At 39.0% G+C, this 27,295-nt stretch overlaps 1 protein-coding gene across 2 annotated transcripts in view; it reads left to right on the forward strand.

The window, feature by feature from the left end:
- PTPRO (protein tyrosine phosphatase receptor type O) overlaps positions 1-27,295 on the forward strand; it is a gene marked incomplete at both ends in the record, with an annotated part of 226,993 nt that overhangs the window by 180,129 nt on the left and 19,569 nt on the right. The window contains 6 exons of one of the 2 annotated variants that reach the window (XM_082666758.1): positions 1,877-2,009; positions 3,948-4,068; positions 8,661-8,729; positions 11,355-11,438; positions 16,755-16,790; positions 19,954-20,035. In XM_082666758.1, the coding sequence (XP_082522884.1) occupies positions 1,877-2,009; positions 3,948-4,068; positions 8,661-8,729; positions 11,355-11,438; positions 16,755-16,790; positions 19,954-20,035 (525 nt within the window). The remainder of the gene's footprint in view (positions 1-1,876; positions 2,010-3,947; positions 4,069-8,660; positions 8,730-11,354; positions 11,439-16,754; positions 16,791-19,953; positions 20,036-27,295) is intronic. The other variant, XM_082666759.1, reaches the window with a different exon arrangement.

Consider the following 27,295-nt stretch of genomic DNA (forward strand, 5'->3'; position numbering starts at 1 on the left):
GAATTTAAAAGAAGTTAGTAAGGAGGACGATTTTGTTAGGGAAAGTGAACGCTGAGAGAGGTGATCGTTAAAGCTTTAGAATCACAAATAGCAGATATGATGAATACTGAGTTTTTCACGGGGTTAAATTGAATGGAAGGAGAGAAGTGGACCTGGGGGGGTGGGTAACGAAAAAACTATGTTACAGCCAGACGTGGAAGGAAAAGGGCAAATTTGTGAGGGATGTCACAAAATACAGTGCAAAGACTAATACTATGAACATGAATAATTGATGTTTTTTAAATAATGCAGTTCATGAGATTGAAAAGAAAAAAGGATTTCTGGGAGTACGAATCTTTTCATATGAGTGTTAAGATAATTTGCTTTGATTTCTTTCCCCTTTTGATAGTCTGTTCTGCAAATGTATCTCTTTTTGATCTGTATTGAACAGCTGAATCTTTTTTCTATCCTAAGAACCCTTTTGGAAAATAGCTACTCTGCCAGTAGTGAATTTTCTTCTCTGCAACTACAGTAATGCCTCCCTTTAAGAAAACAATGGTTACTACAACCGAGTCCTGTTAGCAAAAATCTTTCCTTAGAATCATTCTTTTACGGGATCATGAAAGAGATGGCAGTGGGAAATCTGTGCTCATGGCTCTCACCTCTTTAGGCAGAGTTGTTTTCAGATCCTTGTTTTGAAAAACAGTATTATGCTGCCTCATGTTTTTATACTGTGCAGTTGTACTTATCAGTGTCTGGCCATTGGCGCACCAAATTAACAGCTTCTTCTACTCAAGAATAAGTTAATATTAAATGTTTTGGAGAAAACAAAGTCTTTATGCCTTTGGTGGATGCTATTTAAAAGCCGAGGATGCAGACAAAGGGGATAGTGTTCTTAATATGCAAAGATCTACTACAAATGAAAAAGATAAAGACCAACAAACCAAAACAAATATTTCATAGAAAATAAACACAAAATGTTCTTAAACGTAGAAAAATATGATCAAGCTCACTCATGGTGAAAGAAATGCAAAATAAAACTATAATGAGGTACAACTTCCACTAATAAGATTAGAAAAGCTCAAAAAGTTTGCAAATTTGTTGTGTAGGGACAGATGTAAGGAAACAGGCATTGTCACACACTGATGGTAGATGGGTCCCTTGGAAAATGTCTATGGAAGATAATTTGTCAATAGCTTACAAAATTAAAAATATATAACTTTTTGAGCCAGCAATTCAACTTCTAGGAATATGAGTGGTTGTATATGTATGTATATTCATACATACATACACACACATATGCACACAGGTTTTGTGTATATGAATGCATATGTGTATATATACATACATATATTAAATGAGTGTGTGTACATATACATATGTTCCCATAATTGTGAAGTTATATTCATTGTTGCATTGTTAATAATAGCAACAAATCAGACACTGCTTCAATATTTATTAATAGGGGACTGGTTAAATAAAGTATGTTCTTTCACTGGATTTCTATGCAACCCCTAAAATGAAATAGCTTTATCTGTGCTAATATGGAAAGAGTGCCAAAATGTACTGAGAAACAAGATAAAAAATGAGCAGAATGATGCGTAAACTATGTTAGCACTTACATTTTTAACTATATTCTTTCATGTTTATACATCCATAAAATACAGATGGGAAGAAAACTAACCTACCTGACAACAATGGCTGCTTCCATGGAAGAGAATTGGGTAGATGGGAAGTACAGAAAGAAGGAAATATTTTTCACTGCTTCCTTTTTGGTTTTTTAAATTTTTTACTCTGTGCACACACGTTACCTACTCAACTATGAAAAATACTGATAATTTAAAAACCAAAATAGATGAAGATAACATAACATTTATCTTGTTTTCTGCATCTCCAGGAACCGATTTCTGTTTCTTCTCATGTCGTGACCATCTCCAGCCTCCTTCCTGCCACTGCCTACAACTGTAGTGTCACCAGCTTTAGTCATGACAGCCCCAGTGTCCCTACATTCATAGCCGTCTCAACAATGGGTAATTACAGGCATTAGTGGACTCTGGTGTCTTTGGAAATTATATCTTTCCAGATTTTCCTTACGTTTTCTTTTTAAATATATATAATCCATCTTTTTTAAAAAATAAAACTCAGCTTTCATTGAAAAATTCCAAGCTTTGACTTCAGGGAGACTTTAATTCCAATCCCTAACTGCACTTATTAGTTATGTGATTTAGGAAAAGATATTTACTATCTCTGAACCTTTGTTTCTTCATCTGTAAAACTGGAATAATAATATGTACCTTGTTGAGTTGTTTTCAGGCTTAGAAATAAAGTACATAAAGCTCTAGCACATGCTGTCTAAATGTTGTTATCATCAATTTCATCGTCCCCCATCATCCTCTTCAGTGGTACCCACAGTACCCTAATCAGGTCAGGTGCACCTATTCTAGCCTTGACCTTTAGCTGTCACTGATCAAATAATGGTGAACCTAAAGTACTGGGTCAAAGCAGAAAAATTTCCAATCAAGCAGAAAGTATAATTGCGGAAATTAGATATTAATGAAAAGTCCAGAATAATGCTATTTCCTTATTCTTTTTTCTGAGTTACGTTATTTGTTTTACTTCCCTGCTTGAGTCTAATTCTGTAATCTGAGACCCTCTCTGAAGCTGCCTGTAATAAAACCACTCTTACCATCACATTATCCCTTTACTGGTTCGTTTTCATTTACATAGCATTAATATGTTTTGCCACTACATCCAGTGACCACTAGAATAGACTTTTTTATTTTCTGTTTTTAGTTTTTGCTTTTTCAGAAGTGAGGGCAAAAATAGACCTGAAAAGTATATTAATGGTCTCTCATTTTGACATCCTTTTACATTTTCTAAAAATACTTTAATGTTCATGATTCCTTGTCATCTGTACAGCAGTCCAGTGAAACAGGTGATATTATTAAACGTACTTGCAAGTGAGGAAAATGAGGCCAGAAGAGACTGGTAAAATAGCTTCCCCAAATGGCAGGTAATAGTCAAGTGAACTTGAACAGTCTCTTCTGACCATGAGTCTAATGTTCTTTCTGTTCAAGTACTTCTACCCATAAACTGGAGCCAGGCTGGCCCAAATGGAATGTGGAAAATACCAAAAGCCTTAGAGATTGCACAGGCCAGCCAGTTCTGTGACTTTGTGACCAATGCAGAGGATGGTATCTCCTCTTTTCCTCTGGTCCACTTTTAAGAGTTTTATAAAAATATTTGATATACATTCCCACCTTTAACATCTTGGTCTTCCAGATGCTGTGTGAAGTAGGCAATGTGTAAGTACCATTGAAGATGGATCATAGAAGACCTAGTATATGAGAGCAACCCCTGTTCTTAAGGACCCTGCAACTTATTAATAAGTTTAATCTCTTGAGCTGTGCAGATCGAAACACCTCGAAACATATGGTTACAGATCATCAGAATGCCTAGTGCTAGCAATGTGTTAAGTGCTGCAGCAGATGGCAGCTTGCTAATGCCTTTTTCATATACATTATTAGTTGTGAGGGAAATATACAGCTGTGCTTTCTGACTTTAAAGTCATGGGCATAAGATAAGAGCCTCCCCCTCTCTAAGCTTTTGAAAATGTTCAACAGTGATAATACATGATAATGACTTCTAGATATTTTTTTCAAGTGAACCCAAACCATGGCAGAGGCATTCTTTACATTTCACAGTTTCCTTTGATAAGAACATCCTGAATATGGGCCTTTGAAATGGACTCAATTCTTCCAGCCACCCAAACACTATTTGTCAATCTACTTTACTAGTTAAGAGTTGACCGGGAAGAGGCCATTGCTGGCTTGGAGAAACATCATTGTTGCTGTTGATGTTATCATCATAAGTTTGTTAGTCTTAAGGTCAGATGAGAAACAATGAATGGTCCTGTTAGTTTCCATGTCATGGAAGCTACAATGAACATGTATGGCTTTTCTCTTTAGTTACAGAGATGAATCCCAACGTGGTAGTCATCTCCGTGCTGGCCATCCTTAGCACACTGTTGATTGGATTACTGCTTATTACCCTTATCATTCTTAGGAAAAAGCATCTGCAGATGGCAAGGTAAGTTGTGTTTTGCTCATCTTTCACCCACAGCCTTTAAAATATTTTTGTTTCTCATACACGTGTGGCTTTTGCAGACCTAAATTGTACAGCCGTGAGTTTGCTTTCAGTTTCTATTTTGTGTTTTCTAAATAGACTTTTCAATATTATTTTAGAGAACATTACCATTGAAATAGTAAAGCAAAAGTTTGTTTACACAAAGTCAGACCTCTTACTATCAATCTTGTCATTTTAAGTAGCCCATACATTGGGATTCATTCATTATATTTGGATACTTCCAAATATATTTTGGTGTAAAAGAAAGATCTATGCCTACTCAGTACAATTAATGAAAGGAGTTAATATATATGGAGACCACAAGAAAGAAAAATAATCCCTTCCCTCATTAGTTCTGTTGAAGCTGTTTAGGAAGAAAATATTTTTAGAGTTTATGATTAGGTCCCTTCAAGTCCCACTATTAGCTCCTACCCAGGGCTGCAGGCAGTTTCGTTTTGCTTGCAGTTAGGAAAGTCTTTTGATTTATGATTTTGTTGATTCCCTATTTTCTTTGACCACTGATGCGCTTCTTATCAGAGCACATTTGCAAGTACTTTCTGTGATCCTCTATATTATCAAAACAATCCATCAATTCTCTTAAAAAAAAAAACAAAACTATTGCCTAGTTGAGTGTTACTGGGTTTGGAAAATCTGTATAAAATTTATATTTGCCCGATGCTAGCCTGCTGAATTGTCAATTAACATCCTTGTCCTTTCTCAGAGTTCTATCATTTAGTTATTCATAAATAAACTTATCCATCTGATAATGAGTCAATCACTGCCTTAGATAGCACAATCAAAGAAAAATCAGAAATCCAAGTTGTCCACTAGGAAGTTAGCACCTAGCTGGAAATACATGAATAAATATATTTAAAGGTATAAACTGACCTGTAGCAGAAAGGAGGTAAAAATGGGATACCATGAAAGTCGAGAAAAGGGATTAGTTCTGAATATAAAAATCAAGCTTCTTGAGTGCTAGTGTTTGAACAAATCTTAGGAGGATAGGGAGGGCAGTGGTACAGCGCTGAGGCTAGAATATAAAGCTCTGAAATTACACTCCTTGGGGTCAAATCCTAATTGACAACCAACACAACCATGTGCAGTTCGCTGAAACTTCATTCATTAATTTAACAAATATTAATGGATACCTGCTCTGTGTCAGACTCCCCTGCATGCTTGGGATATGGGCTGCATCAAAAACAGACAAAAATCTCTGCCTTCGTAGAGCTTGTATGCTCGTTGAGGAGGTAGACAAGAAATAATAAAGATGAAAGTAAGAAGATGCTGTGGTGTATTAGCAGATGATAAGAAAAAAACAATAGAGGAAAGGAGATTAGCATTCAGGCATGAAGGGGATGAGAGGAGCCCTGGAAGGCAGGTAGGCCTCACTGAAATGGTGACATTTAAGAAAAGACTTGAAGGACGTGAGGAAGTTAGTCATGTATTATCTGGAGGAGGCGTGTGCCCAGTAGAGGGAACAGCCAGAGCAAAGGCCCTGAGGCAGAAGCATGACTAGCAGGTTCAAGGAAGAGGTTCGCGTAGCTAAAGCAGAGGAAATGAAGGGAAGGATAGCGGGAGATGATGTAAGGTCCTATAGGGCTTCATAAGCCATTATCAGGACTTTGACTTTCATTCTGAGCAGAGGGCAGCCATTGCAAAATTTGGGGCAGAAGATATGACTTCTATTTTAACATTTTCATTTTGACTTTCATGTAGAAAAGAGTCTGTATTGAGGCAAAGGCAAAAGCGAGTATATTAACTGGGGGAGCCAGCTAATCCAGGCAAGAGGTGATATTGGTTCAATCCAGAGTAGTGGCAATGGAGGTAAGAAGAAATGATCCTCTTCTGGATATATTTTGAAAATAGAGGAGTTTACTAACAGGATTTGCTCGCAAATTGAGCTTGGAATGGAAATGATTAAGAGTCAAGGATGACGCCAAGCTTTTCGGTCCTACCAACAGAAAGGATGGAGTTGCCATCAACTGACATAGGGTTCTAGGTGAGGATTTCAGAATTGGGGGAACATCACGACCCCAGTTTTAGAAATGTTAAGTTGGAGGTGACTGCAAGTGCAGGTGTGGAGTAGGCAGATGAACATAAAAGTCTGATGTTCAGGAAAGAAGTCTGGATTGAAGATATACATTTGGGAGTTCTTAGCATACAAATGGTATTAAAGCTGTAGACTGGATGAAGCCTGGGAATTAAGCGTATATTAGAGAAGAGACCATCAGCACCATCTAATATTAGCATTTTCAGAGAGAAACTAAAAGATAATGGCAAAAAAAGAAAGACTGACAAGGCATCCAGTGGAGTGGAGGGAAGACTAATATTGTGGTAGCCTGGAAGCAAGGGAAAGAACATTTATCAAAAAGAAATGAGGGCTTCCCTGGTGGCGCAGTGGTTGAGAGTCCGCCTGCCGATGCAGCGGACACGGGTTCGTGCCCCGGTCCGGGAAGATCCCACATGCCGCGGAGCGGCTGGGCCCGTGAGCCATGGCCGCTGAGCCTGCGTGTCCGGAGCCTGTGCTCCGCAACGGGAGAGGCCACACAGTGAGAGGCCCGCGTACCGCAAAAAAAAAAAAAAAAAAAAAATGATAACAACCCCACATTAGTGGACGGTTAGGAGCAATACTGCAGTAACAGCATAGTGTCATAGGAAGCATGCAATACATGTTAGCTCATAATAGTAATAGTGGAAGGGGTGGGAACAGAGTAGAAATGGAAGTAGTGGTATTTGTGATGGCATTATTGCAGGAACATCCTTGTGACGCATGCAGCAAAATATTTAGGAGAAGTGATTCTACCTCAGCCAGCTGCTCATTAGAGCAGAGATTCTTAACATTTTTTGGGCATGAGTCTCTGGCAGTCTAACGAAGCCTGTAGATTTCTTCCAAGGATAATGCTTTCTTTCTCAGTGCATAACATAAAACACATAGGATTAAAAAAGAAATTAATTATATGAAAATATGGTAATCAAAGTATTCAGAAAACAAATGTGTTATATGCTTCTTTATTAACACATTAGATAACAATATTTAGTAGAGTATCTAAGCAATCTCATAATTTCATCAGAGTGATGACGATGAACAATATTTCAACATCTGCAGCAGGTCTATTGTAGAAAAATATCTTCCGTTTCTATTAGCAAATCTCACAAGTGCTGATGATGTTATCGGGGCTTGTTGCCTACTTTAATAATTGAAATAATTGTTAAATTTCAGTTACAAGTTGTGAAAATAAAGATGTACTTTTTTTCCCACATATGTTCATAGAGCCCTAAATTCTATCCTCGGACCCCAGATTACAAAGCCTTGAGGTAGAGTAAAATAAATGCCATATACAGGAAACTGACGCAGGAAAATTAATTGATATCTAATTTATAATACATGCAGCACAAAATAATGAAATGTTAGTGTCTTAATAAATTTATTTATTTATTTATATTTGGCTGCTTTGGGTCTTCGTTGCTGCGCGCGGGCTTTCTCTAGTTGCGGCGAGCAGGGGCTACTCTTTGTTGCGGTGTGCGGGCTTCTCATTGTGGTGGCTTCTCTTGTTGCGGAGCACGGGCTCTAGGCGCGCGGGCTTCAGTAGTCGTGGTTCGCAAGCTCTAGAGCTCAGGCTCAGTAGTTGTGGTGCACGGGCTTAGGTGCTCCGCGGCATGTGGGATCTTCCCGGACCAGAGATCTAACCCGTGTCCCCTGCATTGGCAGGCGGATTCTTAACCACTGCGCCACCAGGGAAGTCCCTGTTAGTGTATTTTTCAAGGAAGAAAGTTATCCTTAGAACACTCAAGTTAGAACAGGCAGATAACTGAAGTAATTAGCACATTATGCCAATGTCAAAATCTCTGCTTCAATTCTGAATAAGTCCATCAATTTCATATAGAGGGAAAAAATGAGAGGTATGCACCCCAGTGAGCTATGCTATTTATGCATGATATTAAACAAAAGGTGGAGAAAGCATGAGAATTGTATTGACCTTTTTCCTCCACTTCTGGGAAAAAAAACTAACAGTATTTTCTACTGACTCTGCGAAAGCCAATCTATTTCAGTACGTATCACTCTTTTCCTCTCAAGTGATGAATAGTATGGGCATCACAACATGAGGGGAAATTTTTGAAGGAAGAAAACAATCCAGTTTGATCCACTATCATTACAGAGAGGAAATCAAAATGCTATAAAAACAAAAAATATTTGCTAAAAATGGAAAACCCTTAGTCTATCTAGGAGAGTTTCTATACCTTACTATTGAAGGCTTTGTAAAAAATATTCTACCCCACATAGTTGAACGATTTATGTTAGCATCATGAGCGCCCTTTGGTAAGTGTTGTGAACTGAATCCTTCTGGCTTCAAATAACTTGATTTGGGTGTGTGCGCCCTTGTGAAAAATTGTTTTATTTTTCTATATTGCATTGTATCGGAAAGAAGAATACATGCAACTTATATTAGCTTTTTTAAAATTTAATGCTGTGATGATTAGCCATTAAAGGCTCTCATGTCAAGGTAAAGAGTGCTCTGTGAAGCACTAACCTTGATCTTGTGGTTCCTTTCCAACAGGGAGTGTGGAGCAGGGACTTTTGTCAATTTTGCATCCTTAGAGCGGGATGGAAAGCTTCCATACAACTGGTGAGTATTGTTTCAGAACAAGTCTCTAGATGGCTTACCTATGCTATGTGTGCTCTCAATTTGATTGTACTATCTTTGGGCGATAGAAGGTTTTGCCTGATTATTCTTTCATAATTTCGGTGATAGTAGACTTCAAGGTGACATCTACTTCACAGAGCATATTAGTATATATACGTTTAATTCATGTAAGAAGGAGAGAAAATGAGGTAGTCTGCTGGGTATTCACTATATTACACAAAGGACTGATGCAGTTGTACAAGTTGCCCACAACTGGGCTGAAGAAGGGTTAATAATACAGGAGCCTCGTGGAACAAGTGTGGTTGAAGGCAGGAGGGGAGACTCCAGGGAAGCAGTGGGAGACAGAGCAGCGTCTCTATTTAAAACTCACATTTCAGTGCCTGGGGATAAGAGCTACCCATTCTGTTCAAAAATCAAGCAGAAGTATACAGCCCAGGGCTCTCAGGTCTTACACTTACAGGCAGGTAAATATCAAAGCTAAGAAAGTTCCCTGAGAAACATAGCCTCATGTTTCTTTATGCTTGAGTATTAAGGAGGGAGGATATATTCTGAGAATTAAGAAAGCATTGTCAAGAGATTGAATTTGTTGATGTTATACCTAACAGCGATCCATGGGAATTAACATATATATTAATATATTAATTAATATACAGAGCAATTAATACCCAACAAAATTGCTGATTAACTAACCACTTAATATGAAGCCAGCACTGCTTACGTGATCCAGTTTGTTTCTTTCACAAGCAACCATGCAAAGCACATTTAAATATATACATTTCATGTTAATCCTCAGTAAGTGATTTTTTTTTCTGTTTTCCTAACTCCCCCCAAATGGTTACTCTGACAGAAATAAATATGTAGAGACAGGAAATTTTAGCCGCGGAATTAATGAGGGAGGAATGGCCTTATTTAAACTGTAAATTCTACTTCCTTAAGTGGGACACTAGTTGAGATCCACTCTAGGTGAAAAATCTAGGTGAAATAGGATTCTCTTTAACCAGAAAATATGTTGTACTAGTCGAAAAGTTCAACCAGAACAAAATTTCATTTTGCTATTCAAATTTTTTTTGCTATTCAAATCTGATTAATTTTGCTCTTCAAATTTTGCTATTCAAATCTGATTAATTCAATTGTCAAGAGAAACCCATAAACTCTTGCTGATAAAAAGTTAGAAAACATTTCTAGGTTTGTTCAAATGTAATTAACACCTTTTCCAAGATTAAAAGGCTGACTCACTGATGTTTGTTTCTTGCCTGGCCTACCCTTAAGAAAGGCCCAGTCATAGCGCAGTGACGAGGGGCCCATCTAGGAACTGATCCCATTATACCTGTGACTCAGGAGACCTACGTATTGACTAACTACACAACTGGTCACAATTTAGGGAATTTATGAGAGAACATTTATGGGAGAACTGAGGCAAAAGAGAATTCATTTCAGGACATTTCTATAAAATTAAGAAAATTCTCTTGCAGCTCTGGGCAAAGACAGTTTTGCCAACACTGGCATTTTCTCGTTGACTGAGAAGACATATCTCAGGGGATATTTGTAATAACTGAAGTGACAAGGTGACATCATTTTTCCCCTAATTCTCAGAATAACTATAGATACAACCATAGCCTATTTTTAAACCTGCATTAATAGATGTTCTATTTTAAAATTGGTCTAAATATCTGAAATTTGATTCAAACCAGGCATTTAAAATTAACAGTCTGCATTAGTGTTAATGTGAAGCTAAGTAATTTTGCTCCCACTCAACTGAGTATAAGATTAGAAACTAGGGGCTTCCCTGGTGGCACAGTGGTTGAGAGTTCGCCTGCTGATGCAGGGGACACAGGTTCGTGCCCCGGTCCGGGAGGATCCCACATGCCACGGAGCGGCTGGGCCCGTGAGCCATGGCCGCTGAGCCTGCGCGTCCGGAGCCTGTGCTCCACAACGGGAGAGGCCACAACAGTGAGAGGCCCGCGTACCGCAAAAAAAAAAAAAAAAAAAAGATTAGAAACTAGACAGCTGATGAGCTACTTATTTTAAATGAATGATATGTGGGTGTCATACCATACCTCTGTTTTAAGGATTATTTTTTGGAAGTGATGTATTAATTTATACTTAAAATAATATAGAAAGTCGCACCTAACAGTGCAGTTTTATAAGAATGTGTCCTGAAAGCTTGTTTACCAAAATCAGTATACACAAACTAACCATTTGTATTCCATACACAAGCTGCTGTTAGCTATCAAATGTTAGATTTCTTAAAATAGGCTTAAGCATCGCAAGGGTAATACCCAAGAATAAGACTCGAGATAACGGATGAGGCATTTCAGAGCCGAATTTAACTGAATGCGAAACGTAATCACCTAACAGCAGGCTAATTGACACAAACCAAGTTGAAAGAAATATGTCTGATTACAATAAGATGTGAATAAAACTGATTTTGGCAATATTATAGCACTTAAGTCCTCTCGTTTAAATTTCAGAGAATGGAATATTTAATTGTAATTAACGTGCTTGTCATTTTAATTGATCCCAGTAGGTAATTTACTGTTCACAGTTTGTATTACTAACACTTGCCACTTTTTCATCTTTACATCTGTTATCTATTAATGCTCGCAGGCGTAGGAGTATATTTGCTTTCTTAACCCTGCTACCCTCATGTCTTTGGACTGATTATCTTTTGGCATTTTATATTAATCCTTGGTAAGTGATTTTTTTTTTTACTGTTTACAAAGTCTTTAAAAGTTAGCTTTCAGGAAGTAAACCAAAGGGAAAATCCTTTTTAATGATTTTATGTGTTTGAAGCATGTAAAATTATTAATTATGTATTGAAATGGATTAAAGCAGCTAATGGTACCAAGATGCTAACTATAATGTTTTCCCAACTGAATGTTCTTCTTGTGATGTTCTTGACAAGCTTTTCTTCCATTTATTGCTAAGTTATTTGTTTCTTCATTGAGTCAGTCCATGGCCTCTCATCTTTACAAATGATGCCTTTCATTTTTCTCACCATTTCCATTGATTAGCTCCCTATTTCCAAGAAGGAAAAAATGTAATCAGGTAAAGAAACCCAGAATACTATGTATTTGGGGCCTTCGTGTTTTTATAATAATGCTCACTCAGCGAATATTAAACAACTGACTGTGTGCAAGCCTCTTAGTATAATCTTCTCATTTAATTGTCCACACACCTCTGCAGAGATTATTATCAGCACCATTTTACAGATGTGGAAATAGAGGTATAAGGAGACTATCTTAACATCATATGACTATATAGAAAATTCAGGTTCTAAACCCAAGTGTGTCTGAAATCTATTCTTTCCTTTCTAAAAAGCAGCCTCCTATAAATTCTTATTTTCTTGACTTTTAAATCATTTTAATAATCAAATCTCAAAGAGTATCCTTTTCAGTTTTTATAATATACAATAATAATGATTTTCAATTCTGAGACTAAACTATCTAGAAGGGCTGTTTCTTTTTCTGAGCCATAAGTATAAAGGTAGCAGTTTCCCAGAGGAAAAAAAAAATCATTATCCTTAATGTTAGTCCATGATGTTTAGGTACTAAATTATGTACAGACAGATCCAGAAACCTGGACAACTTGAGAAGGACTCAGATAAAAGCAATAAAAGTAGTTCATGGACTGGGGAAAAAAAAAGTTCATGGAGGGTTGGGGACGGAGTTCAAGATTTAAAGCAATCCGGAGGGTTAGCTATTCAAAAAGACAATTGATCAAACATTCTTTGGCTTCTCCGAGACAGAATAAATACAGTGGGCAAAGTTAGAATTTGAGTTGCAGTGGGAAAAGAATAAAAAAAGAACTTTCTCACAGTGGAGATTGCTAATACCGCAATCTGTATTTTCTTTAAAAGAGAGCTAGGTGAAAAACTTTTGAAATATGGTAGACACTGATGTATAAGCAATAAATTCCGAAGAATGTACTGGATGATGAGGACGAGGACCCCTTCACCATTATTCTAAGTTGATTCTTAATAACAAGTCTCCAGTATAGGACTTCCCCATGGTCAACCAATATTTTAAGTACTTAACATCACATGATACACATAAATTCCATCTTGACTTTCAAAATGTACATTTACTTTGAACTTAACATCTACTGATCATCCCCAAGTATTCTACCTATCATTAGAATACTTGTAGCCAATACTGTTAGCGTACCCTCTACAGATTTCAATTAAAACGAAAGAAAGACGCAGGTAATGTTATATTCCTTTCCCTACTTAATTCTCTTTCTCATTTTCCATAGTTTGTTTTAAGCTTATATCAGGCAGGCCTATGCTTGTTTGCATGTCTTTCTTAATAGGTCCCCCTGATGAACACATATTTTGGAATTCTAGCAACTCCTTCAAGGTCTGCTATTTATAGTACTGATCAAATAACATGAGACCTAAGTTAGGGGGGAAAAAAAGCCCTGCAGTAGTCTTTAGAAGACTGGTCCTGAGGCTGAAAATGGTTTTCTCCAGGTGAGAAGAGAAGGGAAAACATAGAGCCCCAGGCTTTCTACACTTTTCGTAAACTACACACATATTAACCAATGAAAAGATACCGAACATAAACTGTCTTCAGCCCTAGACTTGCGCTCTGCCAGAAATAAAAGAGGTAAAATTCATGGTCCCTGATCCTTCAAGTCCAACTCAGTACGCTCACAAATTCACCCGAATTCCCTACTCTTTGCTACTTTTCTCTACATCTAATAAGTTGTGGTATTCTCCCCTGTTTTCATTTCTATACAGTCTTTTAAAATCCTCCTCTAGATGTGTTTGTCCTCATATTTCACCCACCCGTTAACAACCACCCCAAGCAACAGAGCCACACTCTCTTTTCTTAACACTGCCCGGCTTTGTCTCTAAACTATCAACTTCTTGGAAAGATATGTTCCTGTTGATTGTCTAAAATCCACCTGATGCCTCTGATGGTTGTGTGGAAATCCAGAGACTCTCTCCCTCATAGGTTGCTCAAACCTTTTCCCAGGTGGTGGCAGAACCGGTGTAGAGCCTACGTGCCCCATTGGCTTAGTCCCCAGATTGTATTCTGCCAGGATTTCTGACTTTATTGATCTCAGATTGTATTTCCTGTTCAAAGAAAACCATCTCAATTGGACCAGCTCTATCTGGATTCAGTGTTGTTACTCTCTTTTTTTGCTCTCATGGTCACCTCATGCCCTATTCACATCCATCTGTCTGTTCTAAATCCTCAGCAGTTGGCATTTTAAGCATGATGCAATATTTAGTTTAAACGGCTCAGCTTTACTCTTGTTGTTGTATGTTCAATTCGGAGAATGACATAATTCTGAAGACCTTTTTTAAGATGCGGGGATGATTTTTGTTTAGCTCATGAAAGAGTAAGTAATGCTTAGGAATTTGTGGTCATTTAAAGTTTTTGACTTTACGGTTTTTGGTTTTAGTTTCTGTTTGTTTTTAACCACTGTGAACCCCATGTCTCTGCCATTGCCTCGTTTTCCTCTTTGGAATGAATTTCATTCTGGTGGGCTTTCCAAGATGGTCATAACCATGAAGAGCTTATAAAGAATGCATCTTAACTTCTTGACGTCATTAGGGTTTTGAACATAATCTAGTATAAGGGAAAGAGGAAAGATAAAAGAAGCACATCATCCTGTATGCATATATACTGTATGTTGGATGGGTGTTATCAGTTATTCAGAAAATCTTTCACAATGATAAGATGATGTCTTCAACATCACCCAAAATGGTCACTGTGGCATGCACACACACGAGCTCTTTCCATAAAGTGCTAAAGTGAAAATTGCTAGCAAAACCTGAATTTACATGTTTAAAAGTGAATTATCCCTTGATTTGAGTCTTAGGATCAGCACGGCAATTGAAAATGCAGGAAAATTCTATCAGTGTTGCTGTGGAGTCTCATAATTCAGTCCTGTCTTGTACCACAGCCTTAAGATACAAGAACCCTTTGGAATCTTCAGGAATTCAGCAAAATCTAATCAGAACAATGAAAGTTGTACACAAATCATGAAGACATACACTTAAAACAAGAGGTCATACAAAACATGTGGTAGAATTTCATATTATATTTAAGGTTCATTCAATTAGTGAATGAGACTGAAAGAAAAAAATACTGCCTCTAAAAAAAAAAAAATACTGCCTCTCTTCCATGAATCAGGTTTCCACACAGCTGTGGAATAGTAGTGACTTAATATTTCAGCACTGAATGTATTCAGTGTCACCCTACCACATATATTTGTTTCTTCCCAGTTTCCCTTAGAGCCTGTTTGCATTTGGAAAGGTTTTGTGTTTTTCTTTTTTTAATTTCACTCTGAATCACAAAATATGTTGGCAGCCTCCTGACATTATCAGAACTGTTCCTTATTATGCTAACATTATGTTTTCATCAAGCACTAAAGTAATGGGCTCCTACTATGCGAAGTAAATGTAGGATTCCTAACGTTAACTAAATTAGCATCACAAGAGCAGAGTAAAAGAATTATTCAAGAGGTACACCATGACAGTGGTCTTTTGGGGGGATGAGGGAGAGGTGAAGTAAAACTAGAATGTCTATTACCTCTAAATCCCAAGTATGGAAAACCAAGAGAGGATGAGGGAGAAAAAATAGGGCAAGAACTATTAAAATGGACTGTCTTCACTCAGAATTGAGAAGAAAGAAAAACTATCTGAAACTAGAAAAGGAAAACCAGGTACACCACTTGCCTTTATGGATATTTCCTTTGCTGCATTACTTCCTCTCCACCCACAAGTGCCATTTCCCCAGTGGGATCCCTCAGGAGCCCAAGTCTAATATCAAATCCTTAATTGCATCATTAGAAAAAATTGTGAGGATGACATAACAAAGATGTGTTGTTTCAATTCAATTAAATAAGCATTTATTGGCCACCTGCTAGTGTTCCATTAACTGTGCTCAGCTCTGGGGGACAAAGGACAGTCTAGCAAGGAGCACATATACAGCTGATGGTCAGACCACGTAAGAAATACTCATGAACCAAGTGCTATGAAAGCCCGAAGGAAGTAGTGCTTCGTTCCGCTAAAGGCTTTCCAGAAATGCGGCTACCCAAGCATTCCTAATTTTCAATATAAATAAATATTTTGGCACATAAGAGTACTCAGATCACACCTGGCTATTTACTATCTATTGTTTATGTTCTGAAAGTCTGGGTGCTTCCGTCACTATTTCAAGACCTTTGAAAATTACTTATAAAAATTGTCACACTCAATCATGTATCAATATCATTTATATAAGACAATCTAAACACAATAATGAAGCCCTTCAGCAGATACTATCTTAGCATTAGCTAACTTAGGTCAGTTATCTTACGTGTTGGTAGAAAATAGTTCCCCTTTTAATAAAAACCCTAAAAATATAATAAACTGAAACATACGTTAGTATTACATGTGTCTGAGCTAGCAGACTAGCAATGAATTCAGAACAAGCAGGTAATAGGTATAGTTCCTCAGATAGCTGAAAAACTAGTTCAAAACTGAGTAAGAACAACGCCGTAATAGAATACATGACACGTGACAACACTGATAGCACAAATTCACATTCCCGATGAAAATGTCCGAAAAGGTTATTTTATTCCTTAATTTAAAAAGCATTATGTCCATCCTCCCTCCACCAGTTCTCACCTTTATTCCCCGATTCTTTCCTTTTGCCTGTAGAATCTGGAGTATTTAGACAGGAAATACTTTATATATTTACAAAGCACTTCAGCAACTTAATCACCAGGAGCAAGAAATTATATTTCTAGAATTCAGCTTTTTGGCAAATCTAGAACATAAAGTGTAGGTATGGCCCAGAAATCTAACAGAGTTTTAAAACATGAATCTGGAATTTTTATCATTATCTTCTCATTTAAGGGGAAGTAATTAAACAAACATGAGGTATGTTTAATAAAAATTAAATAAAATGGCAGTGCCTGATGTAATTATTTAAAGTTCTTCAAGTTTAATCATTTTGTTAATCAGTTCTTTTGCCCAGATAAATTTGCCTCTCTTTTCTTAATTCACAGGAGTAAAAATGGTTTAAAAAAGAGGAAACTGACTAAGTAAGTTTTTCTTACTATTTCATTTAAAAATATTCTTTATAATGATCTTCACTTTCCAAACTGAAAAGTTTGCTGTCTTTAAATAGAAGGGATGCTTAAGAAAGAGGCAAATGCGTATTAAAATAGCTAAGCTATTATGCGTAGGTGTGTTTACACATATGGATGGCAGTGACCACCAAGAAAGTGTACCAACAGAAACCATGTCAGGAATAAGGAAAATTCTCACCACGTGAAATCTGAAAAGGAATGGGTTGTTAGGAATTATAAGTCTTACAGAAGGAAGTCTACTATTCTAAATCTATAAGGAATCTAATATTTAGCTACATCAAAGTAGTACAAAAACCTTTGACATTTTGTATCTTCAAATTTCGTGCTTATTGCAGGGAAAGGCTGTTACTCTGTTTGATGTTGTAACAAATACTTGGATAAATGCTGTCTCAGGAAATCTTTATAATAAACAGAAAAGGATAATTACTTTAGCTAACCTGTGGTTTCACTTATCTACTGAACTGTTACGTCATAAGAGTTATAATTCTGATGGGTGAAAATGAACAGTCAGTTGATTTCAAAAGCCTAATTAGAGTATCACCTCCAGGCCTTTAGTTAAAAACTCTTCATATAAAGAGTGGATCATTCCTATAAATAGAGTTCATTCTTGATACTTGCCTGGGATAGAATATTGGTGAATTCATTAAGGAGGCAGTTAGGGGTCCCAGCCAAATCTATGGTATCTGTGCTAATGGAATACATAACACAAGAGAAAAATTGATGCAAAAGATTTATCTTCAGCTTTGAGTGACATATAATATTTTGGCACATATAGATGACAGAATAATTTTTTCTTAAATCTATTTCAAATCAGTACGGATTCTATTGGCATATATCAAGTGATGCAGGAGAGACGAGACCAGCCAAAGCAGAGGAGAGGTGCTGTCAGCCCAAAGGAATGATTTGACAGAAACGGAAAGACTTTCTTGCCCAAAATTATTAGTGGGTTGTTAAGTGAAGTACAGAGGCATAGACTAGAGCAGTTAGAGGACACGGTCTTGGGACCAAAAGGGAGCCCAAGACCCAAGCAGAGAGAAGAAGCAGGATGTGGACCAAAGTTTGAGTGGAGCGTAGACATGGTGGAACCTGCCCACAAGCCAAAACCTCGAGTCAAACCAGCTTCCGCCTTCCCTCTTCTCATTTTCCTTCTCATCCTCCCTCCTTCTCTACAAACTTTTTTTTTTCCAGTTTCTAGCGTATTGTTATTGATAAAAGTAGAGAATGGTAAACTTTGTCTGTGAAGTAGACCTACGATGGAGAAATGGCAGTGGATCTGGGTATCAAGCAGTGGATAAGCTTCTACAAGCCGTTTTTGAGGGACCCCTCCCATCTTTCCATTTACTTTCTCTTTACCTTTTCTCTTTCACTCCAAATGCCCCCCCACTGCCACCACCGTGCTCCTTGGCTCTCCTTGCCCCTCGCCCCTTACCCCTTACCCTCGCCCCTTACCACAGTAAGCCCTTACCTCGCCCCTCCTTTCCTCACCTGCTCTCCCTCTAAACCTTTGTCCCACTGATAGATCTCTGCTCCTTCCCAGTTTTCTTTCTCTTCTCCTTACCATTCTCCTCCTCTCCCTGATGTTCATTCTTCTACTTCCTGGGTCCTTCCTCTGACTCTCTTTCCCCTCTCCATCCTGCTTTTGTTTTTTCTAACCCCATTTTCCTCTTAATGAGATGAGAACCAGCATCATCAAGTCCAACTTTAAGGTCAACGCACTGCCAAGACAGCAGGGAAGGATCGCCCCACCCCGCCCCCGTTTAGCTGTTTCTTTTGGAAGGGTGGTAAAGTTGAATGGAAAAGCTTTTAACCAGGAGTCCTTCTCCTGCTTCTACCCAGGGTCCTCCAGCTTAGTAGCCCTGAGATCTTGAACTACTCATTTGACTGTCTCAGCCTGGGCTCTCTGTGGAGTTCCATCTGGAGTGTGGGGCTAATGTTGTCCATGTCTACCTTAACCATCAACCCAGCAAGATGACGCATAAGAGTATTTAGGGTGTCTTAAGGGTACAAGGCAATCATGTTATCATTATTAAGTAAAACAATTAAAATTTGAATGTATTATCTGGGAGGTATAATACCCTCAAAAATCAACTAAAATCTTAACATAATCTATCAGCTTAGCTAATCGACAACTTTGAACAAATATCTATCATATACTTTGTATTTGCTAATAGGGCATAAGACCACAGATAGATGATATAAGCGGAGTAATTTGCAGCAAGATGAAGGGAAAGGTCAACTCTGTGGACCCTGTCAAGGTGGAAAGGCTTGGGTTAGGTGACAGTGCGGCATCCTGAAGAAGCTCAGGGAACAGGTTGGCACGGGTAGGCTCTAGAAGAGATAAGCAGCTAGAGAAAACCACAGGAAATAAAACCGAATTCTTATTCAAAAAAAAACAAAAAACAAGGAAGAAGGTGAGCACTTCTGCTACTGATACAGAAACATAAACTCAGATGTGTTACTTGATTGTCCTGAACCATTTTGCTATGCAAGACTCTGAACACAACTCTGAGAGAGAGAGAGGGAGAGAGAGAGAGAGAGAGAGCGCTCTGAGAGCTCCCTGGAGAAATGTTTCCTGCCAGGACACTGCAGTGCAGCACAATTCCTTACACTTGTAAAGCTGTTTAAACTTCCGTGTTTCTGTAATCTGTAACATACTGTGTGTCAACCTTGTGATGTAGGTATCACTCTGATTTTTCATAGATGAGCATGTTAAGTCTCAGAAGAGTTAGGTAAATAAAGTAAAACTATAATTCGAACAGGTCTTCAGACTAATCCTTTGTTTTTTTCCATAAACTGGAGTTTTCTAGAAACAACACATATATCTGTGAGTGTATGAGTGTGTGTATATGTAATATTTTACTGCTAAAGTAAAAGCCAATTAAAAATCTAGAGGTTTCTCCTATCCTCAAGGAAGTTTAATATATAGGGCTCTCTTTTTAATTATAATATATTAGCGACTGGTAACTTTAACCAAAAAACAAACAGTGCTAACCTCTGAGAAGTAAGAAGAAAAATTGCAAGAAAATTGTTCATGTTTGAGAAGTATGGTGTTAAATGCTATATGACACCTATCAACAGGATTTTTAAAACATACCTTTCTTTGTATTTGACAAAGCCCAGTGCAACTGGATGACTTTGACGCCTACATCAAGGATATGGCCAAAGACTCTGACTATAAATTTTCTCTTCAATTTGAGGTGAGTGAGTAAAGTTTTTCCTACCCTCTGTGGGCAGGGGAATTGGCAGCCTTGTACCAGTGTCATTCCCCTGCTCACTAGGCAGTGCTGGTGGTGTGGTTCATAATGGACCGGATGGTAACTGGGCTTGGGGGTACCTAATGTGCTGGTTCAGAGCCAGGATGTCAACCCTTAGTTAGGAAGTCAGGGTTTGGGTGGCACGAATGAAAGAAAGAAGAGAAGAGATGCAGGTACTGGGGGTGCTGGGGAGAACAAACATGGTAACAGGAGAAGTTTTCAATGGTAACATTGAAAACCAGGGGGATGGAAAGTGCAGGGAGAAAGCAAGCTGAGGATTGAGACCTGGAACAATTTCTCTTTCAGGGGATTTTTAGTGTGTTTCTCATGCCACTTAGGACACAGTAAGGGTGGATGATGGATGAATTGGACCCCTTTGTCTCCTGAGCATATAAGAGCCTGGTGTCTCTTTTGCTGTAGGACTCTTGGCATTCTACTGCACATGTCTTTGTGAGGTTTTGTTTTCTTTTCTCGGAGAAACTGGAGAAAGAGAGTTACACATGCTTTGGGTAAAAGAGGAATAAAATTGGCAACATCTTTTTCTGAAGCACACATATTTCTTTGATTCCGAGAACATGTGTCAGAGTAGATGGAAAAGGGTCTAGGATCTCAGTAGTGTGAGGGATACAACTGGTCCTCAGGTTTTCTTCCCACACATTTCACAGCTCAGAACACAGTCTGGATAGCTTCCCATTCTTCAGGCTTCCAGCAAGGCTCAAGGAGACCAGGGAGAAGGGAAAGATAAAGTGACTTTTCTAAATTATGTCATTTTTTTTTAAAGCCGCTTAGCTGCTTTTCCTGTGAGACACCAGGTGGTAGAATGTAGCTGCTCTCTCCTCATTATCCATATTCATTTCTTCTTTCCTCACATCAGCCAAGGACAGCTTTGTTCTGCAAGAATCAGCAGGAATCCTGGTACGGATATCCATTCTAACAGGGCATTTAAGGATGAGAAGGATCTTATACATTATCAAATACAAAGCCCCCAAACTATCACCTGTGTCATGAGAAATGCCACATAAAGCCTGGCTCAGTCATCCATTGTACGCAGGTGCATGAGAAGTTATAAATGCTACACCAAATGCTATAGCTCGAAGAACAGAAACTCAATTTGAAATGGAGATCTATGGTGAGGATGGCATTTCAGAAGAGTATACCAACGAAAGGAGGACGCTTTTTATAAGAAAACATAAGCCCAAACTCAGAAGAAAATAAATATCTAGATAATTCTGATAAAAATTATATTGTAGTTACACCTTCTATTTTTTACCTTTTTTTTTTTTTTTTTGCGGTACACGGGCCTCTCACTGCTGTGGCCTTTCCCGTTGCGGAGCACAGGCTCCGGACGCGCAGGCTCAGCGGCCATGGCTCACGGGCCCAGCCGCTCCACGGCACGTGGGATCTTCCCGGACCGGGGCACGAACCTGTGTCCCCTGCATCAGCAGGCGGACTCTCAACCACTGCGCTACCAGGGAAGCCCAGCCACAGTCTCTTAATTCCTACCAGATGATATGACCTTGGTGGAACAGCCAGGATCACTGCCTCTCCTGGAAGGATTAAGAGTACCCCCAGTTCATGTCATCAAACCCCAGTGTAACTATTACTGTGCTTCTGAATTGCATCATTATAAAAAGAAATTCAGTGAATCGTTTTCTGGTAAAAAGAAAATATTTTTTTCAGTTGTGAATGACAGAAATACAATTCAAACTAGTTTAGACCAAAGAAGAAGGGAGTTTGTTCAAAGGATAACTAAGGTATCTCATATAAGCAAAGGAAAGGTTGAATAGCTAAACCAGGAGGAGAGCAGGGAAGCAGCTCAGTCTCAGGAATGGCTGGAATCAGGGGCCACACACCTGAAGAGACCCCCTCTTTTTATTTCTCATTTCTACTTCTCTCTTTGTCTTGGCCTCACTTTCTTTGGCTGCAAACCAACCTCTTTCTCATAGTGGAAAATGCGACCGCAATCAGCCTCGGAGTATCACACCTATGGCTGCCAAAGGGAGTCCTTGACTGTCTTTCTTGTTTGTAGTTTAAAAAATAACAGGGGAGGATTCTGATTGGCTGGCATGGCTAATGATGTCTGCTCACACTGTCTGCAGCCTGGGAGGGCAGAATTACGGAAGAAAAGGACAGTTCTTATTGGTACCATGTGGATAAACCAGAAACCAAGAGCATTATACCCAAAGAGAGGACCACGCAATAAGTGATTAGATCTGAGCTTCAGCTGCTCCAAAAATGTGAAAAGTTGAATGGTCAATTTTATGACTAAATATTCAGTTTACAATATGCTGAGGGCTTCTATATATTCAAGGTATAAATGAACACATGCAAGCTTATTTCATAGGATTTATAACGCAGATAGGAATGTACCAAACTGAGAGTCCAAAAACCTGGATCCTCACTACTGCTTTGCCACTAATTAATATAGGAAAAAATCAGTTTCTCATCACCTCAGTTTCTTCATCTCTAGAATGGGTAAGTTGAACACAAAGTGGTTCTCAGCTGGACCTGTACCAGGCAGTGCCCTAGGGGGAGTTTGGGGGTGTGTGGTCATCCTAATGTCTTGGGAGTAGTATTTAACAGGGAAAGGGACAGCAATGTTAAGTGTTCTGCAATGAGTGGGACAGTCTCACACAATAAAGAATTGTCCCAAGCCAGTGGTATTCCATGGAGAGACACTGGACTAAATTGGGGACAAGGTTACATTTATAATTCTTACATATTAGTCAGGGTTCTCTAGAGAAACAGAACCGTTAGGAGACATATACATTTTATATATATATATATATATATATAGGAGACATATACATTTTATATATATATATATATATACACACACACATTTATACATATATATACACATATATAATATATGTTAATTATATCATTATATAATTATATTATATGATTATTATATAATTATATTTTATAATATGAAGATCCTATATATGATAATACAATAGAAGATAGAAGCTGATAGATAGATAGATAGATAGATAGATAGATAGATAGATAGATAGATAGATGGAGAGATTTATTTGAAGGAATTGGCTCACACAGCTGTGGCAGCTGGCAAGTCTGAAATCTATAGGGTACCCAGGGACGAGCTGATGTTGCCACTCAAGTCCAAAGGCAATCTGGAAGTAGAATTCCTTCCTCCTCAGGAGACCTCAGTCTTTTAAGGCCTTCAACTGAGTGATGAGGTCCACTCACATTATGGAAGGTAATCTGCTTTCTCAAGTCTACTGGTTTAAATGTTAATTACAGCTAAAAAAAATACCTTCATCCAACATCTAGACTGATGTTTGACCAAGCAACTTGGCGCTATGAGTAGCCAAGTTGACTCATGAAATCAGCCATCACTCCATGACCTGAAGACATGTTTAGTAATTTTTGTTTATTTTAAGGATATTTTTTCATATCCCTTTGTTCTTAGAACATCATTGGTCAAATATGTAATTTATTTGGTGCCAATCCTGATGTTGTATCTCTGCTCTGGTGAGAAAATACAAATTACTCTCCAGAAGTCTGTTTTAAATCACAGGCTCAGACTGTAGGTTTTGGACTAACATTTGCTTAAGCAGTGACCTAGTGGTCTGACTCACTTCCTTTTTCATTTGACAGCCTCCCAGGAATTGCCAACCTCCAACTGCACCCAACCGCACATCCTCAGGTTCAGTGTCAGAGTAACCCCATCTATTTTCAAAGACCCATTGTGCTTTCATACCTGACTTCAGGGTGAATGTCAAACCTTTCACGTGGCAGCCCTCAAATTTTCCTGAACTTGATAATTAATGGAGGCTTAAGAAAAAAAAAATGTTTCTTGCTCTAATGGGACCCCAAGAGGGTATAGAGATGGCTGAATCAATTGGGCTAGCTAAATTCAGTATCGGATAGTTATTTGTTCTGTTTCTATTAATGCTTAATACCTGTATTCATGTTGACACTGACATGGAAAGATCACACTCATATTGAGACATTATGTCATTTATAAACATCATGCAAATTGAAACTGTCTGGATTTACATGTATTACCAGTACCAGTCATACATGAAGCTCCACGAGTTGCTAATTTGCATTCACTGAATAAATTCCTTTTTCACTCTGTATCTGATTTCAGATCTGTTGGAAAGATTGATTATCCTTCTGATGAAAATATACATCTTTTCTTAAGGAGGTTTGGGACTCGGGGATTAGATTCAATTTCTCATTTCTATTGTCTCATGTTGAGAACGTTTCAAAAAGCCAGAATTTAGAGCTTGGAATCTCAGATCCCATAAGACATAGCACATATCGTAAATTTTGCCATTAATTTCTGTACTTTGTGTTTGATCAGGATGCTAGGAAAGCCCTCACTACCTTTGTTTGGAGATGTGGCTGCATAGGTTAGAACAAAACTATATCACTTGCCACATAGTTCATAGGAGATGATCTTTGATTTCTGGTAGTAGCTCCCATTTGTAGCTGTTTTTATTTTAAACCTTAACTATTTATTTATTTATTCTTTTCTTGGCTGCGTTAGGTCTTCATTGCTGTGCACGGGCTTTCCCTAGTTGCGGGGAGAGGGGGTTACTCTTCGCTGCAGCGCGTGGGCTTCTCATTGCAGTGCCTTCTTTTGTTGTGGAACATGGGTTCTAGGCATGAGGGCTTCAGTAGTTGTGGCATGTGGGCTCAGGAGTTGTGGCTCACGGGCTTAGCTGCCCCGTGGCATGCGGGATCTTCCCAGACCAGGGATCGAACCTGTGTCCCCTGCATTGGCAGGCAGATTCTTAACACTGCACCACTAGGGAAGTCACTGTAGCTGTTTTTATTTGCGTTTCAGTCCAGTTCCCTGGAGATCTACCTGCAGCATTGCTGAAATAAGTCAACTCATACGCTCTACAGCAGTTCTTACAGAAGGGGTCTTACTTTTTTCCCAGACCTGAGTTTCCTCTGCTCTCATTCCTCATTGCCTAAGGTTTGGTCTCTGTTTCCAAGTGCCTGTACTAGTAATTTGTCTAGTGATTGGAACGTTACCCATCCTGGAGCCCAGGGCCCTACTAGCTATTGCTAGACTGTCCTGAGGTTGACATCCTTCTTACCCAGTATTACATCAGGTGTCCAAGTTTCCCATTCTTCCTTCAGAGTACCTGTTATAGGTGTCGGAGCCCTAATTGCGTAGTTCCCCAGAATGTGAACTTATTTGGAAATAGAGACATTGCAGATGTAATTAAGATGAGGTCATCCTGGAGTTGGGTGGGCTCTTAATCCAATATGTCTAGGGTCTTATGAAAAGATAGCCATGTGAAGACACAGAGACAAAGAGAGAGAATCCCATGTGATGACAAAGGCAGAGATTGGAGTCATGCACCTGCAAGTGAAGGAAAACCAAAGATTGCCAACAAACCATCAGAAGCTAGGAAGAGGTGTGCCCCTGTAGGTTACAGAGGGCATATGTCCCTGCTGACACCTTGATTTCGGATTTCAAGCCTTCATTATTATAAGATGATAAATTCCTGTTAAGCCAGCAGTCCCCAACCTTTTTGGCACCAGGGACCAGTTTCGTGGAAGACAATTTTTCCACGGCCTGGGGGTGGGAGTGGGGGTGGGGATGGTTCAGGCAGTAATGGGAGCGACGGGGAGCGGCAGATGAAGCTTTGCTCGCTCGCTGGCCCGCCGCTCACTTCCTGCTGTGCGGCCCGGTTCCTAGCAGGCCGTGGTCTGGTACCGGTCCGTGGCCCAGGGGTTGGGGACCCCTGTGTTAAGCCACCCAGTTTGTGGCACTTTGTCATGACAGCCCTAGGGAACTAATACAGAACATCACTAAATACCTTGCTCTAAATCCTTTCTTCTCCCTTTGTGTTTACCTGAAAATAACCAGCCATTGTCCTATCCCATTGGACCTTTCACTGGCCACAACACAGGTCACATTGTTTCTCCTGACTTGTCCTGTAGTCTAGTCATCTACCTCATCTGGTTCTAATGTCCAACCTCATCCGAAAGTAAACAACAAATGCTTATCACCTGTTGACATTGTTACAGACTCTAAAGCCAGAATACAGCTTGTGCTCTTCCGAGAAGATGTGGTACATGTTACGGAACGAAGGTATACCCCACCTTCCCAAATTCATATGTTGAAGTCCAAGCCCCAGTGTGATGGTATAATTGGAGATGGGGTCTTTGGGAAGTGGTTAGGGTTAGATGAGGTCATGAGGATAGGGCCCTCGTGATGAAATTAGTGCCCTTATAAGAAGAGACACTAGAGACCTTGCTTTCTCTTCTCCCCAACCCCACCACGTACACACAAAGAAGAGATCATCTGAGCACACAGTAATACGGTGGCCATCTACAAACCAAGAGAAGCCTCATAATGAAACCTACCTTGCCAGTACCTGATTCTTGGATGTCCTAGCTTCCAGAACTATGAGGAATAAATTTCTGTTTCATCCACCCAGCCTAAGGTATGTTGCTATGGCAACCCAGGCATACAGTGCGTGCGTTTGTGCCCCACTTTTCAAGACCGTATGCTTCAAACACAGCCAACACAACACATACTGCCATTGGCTTCAGTGACTGTATCGGTTTCCTAGGGCACTGCCACAACAAATTACCATAATCTTGGTGACTTAAAACAACAGAATTGTACTCTCTCACAATTCTAGAGGCCAGATGTCCAAAATTAAAGCGTTCGCAAGGCCATGTTCCCCCTTTGAAGGCTCTAGGGGAGAATCCTTCTTTGCCTCTCTGGTGGCCCTGGGCGTCTTTGGCTTATAGCTGTGTAGCTCTAATCAATGCCTCATCCTCATATGGCTTCTCCTCTTCTCTCGTTTATAAGGACACTTGTCATTAGACTTAGAGGCCACCCAGATAATACAGGATGATCTTATGATTCTTAATTACACCTGCAAAGACTCTTTTTTCCTAATAAGATCACATTCACAGGTTCTGGGGGTTCCGACATGGACATATCTTTGGAGGGATCATCATTCAACACTATGGATGACTATATAACCTAGAAAAAACCCCACAATGATAAGTTATATTAGAAACAAAACTGGCAAAACAAAATTCAAAAATGACTTATGTTGGTTTCAGGCCATCACCTCATACTTCGCCTTCATGAAGACTGAAGCCTCTGGAGTTTCCATGTGGTTGGAAAAAAAATAACTGCAAAGCTACTGGGCTGGAAACTTAGTATTTGATTTTCCACTTAGTGACAGGCTG

Source organism: Grampus griseus (assembly GCF_964374135.1).
Source record: "Grampus griseus genome assembly, chromosome: 11".
NCBI classification, from domain to species: domain Eukaryota; kingdom Metazoa; phylum Chordata; class Mammalia; order Artiodactyla; family Delphinidae; genus Grampus; species Grampus griseus.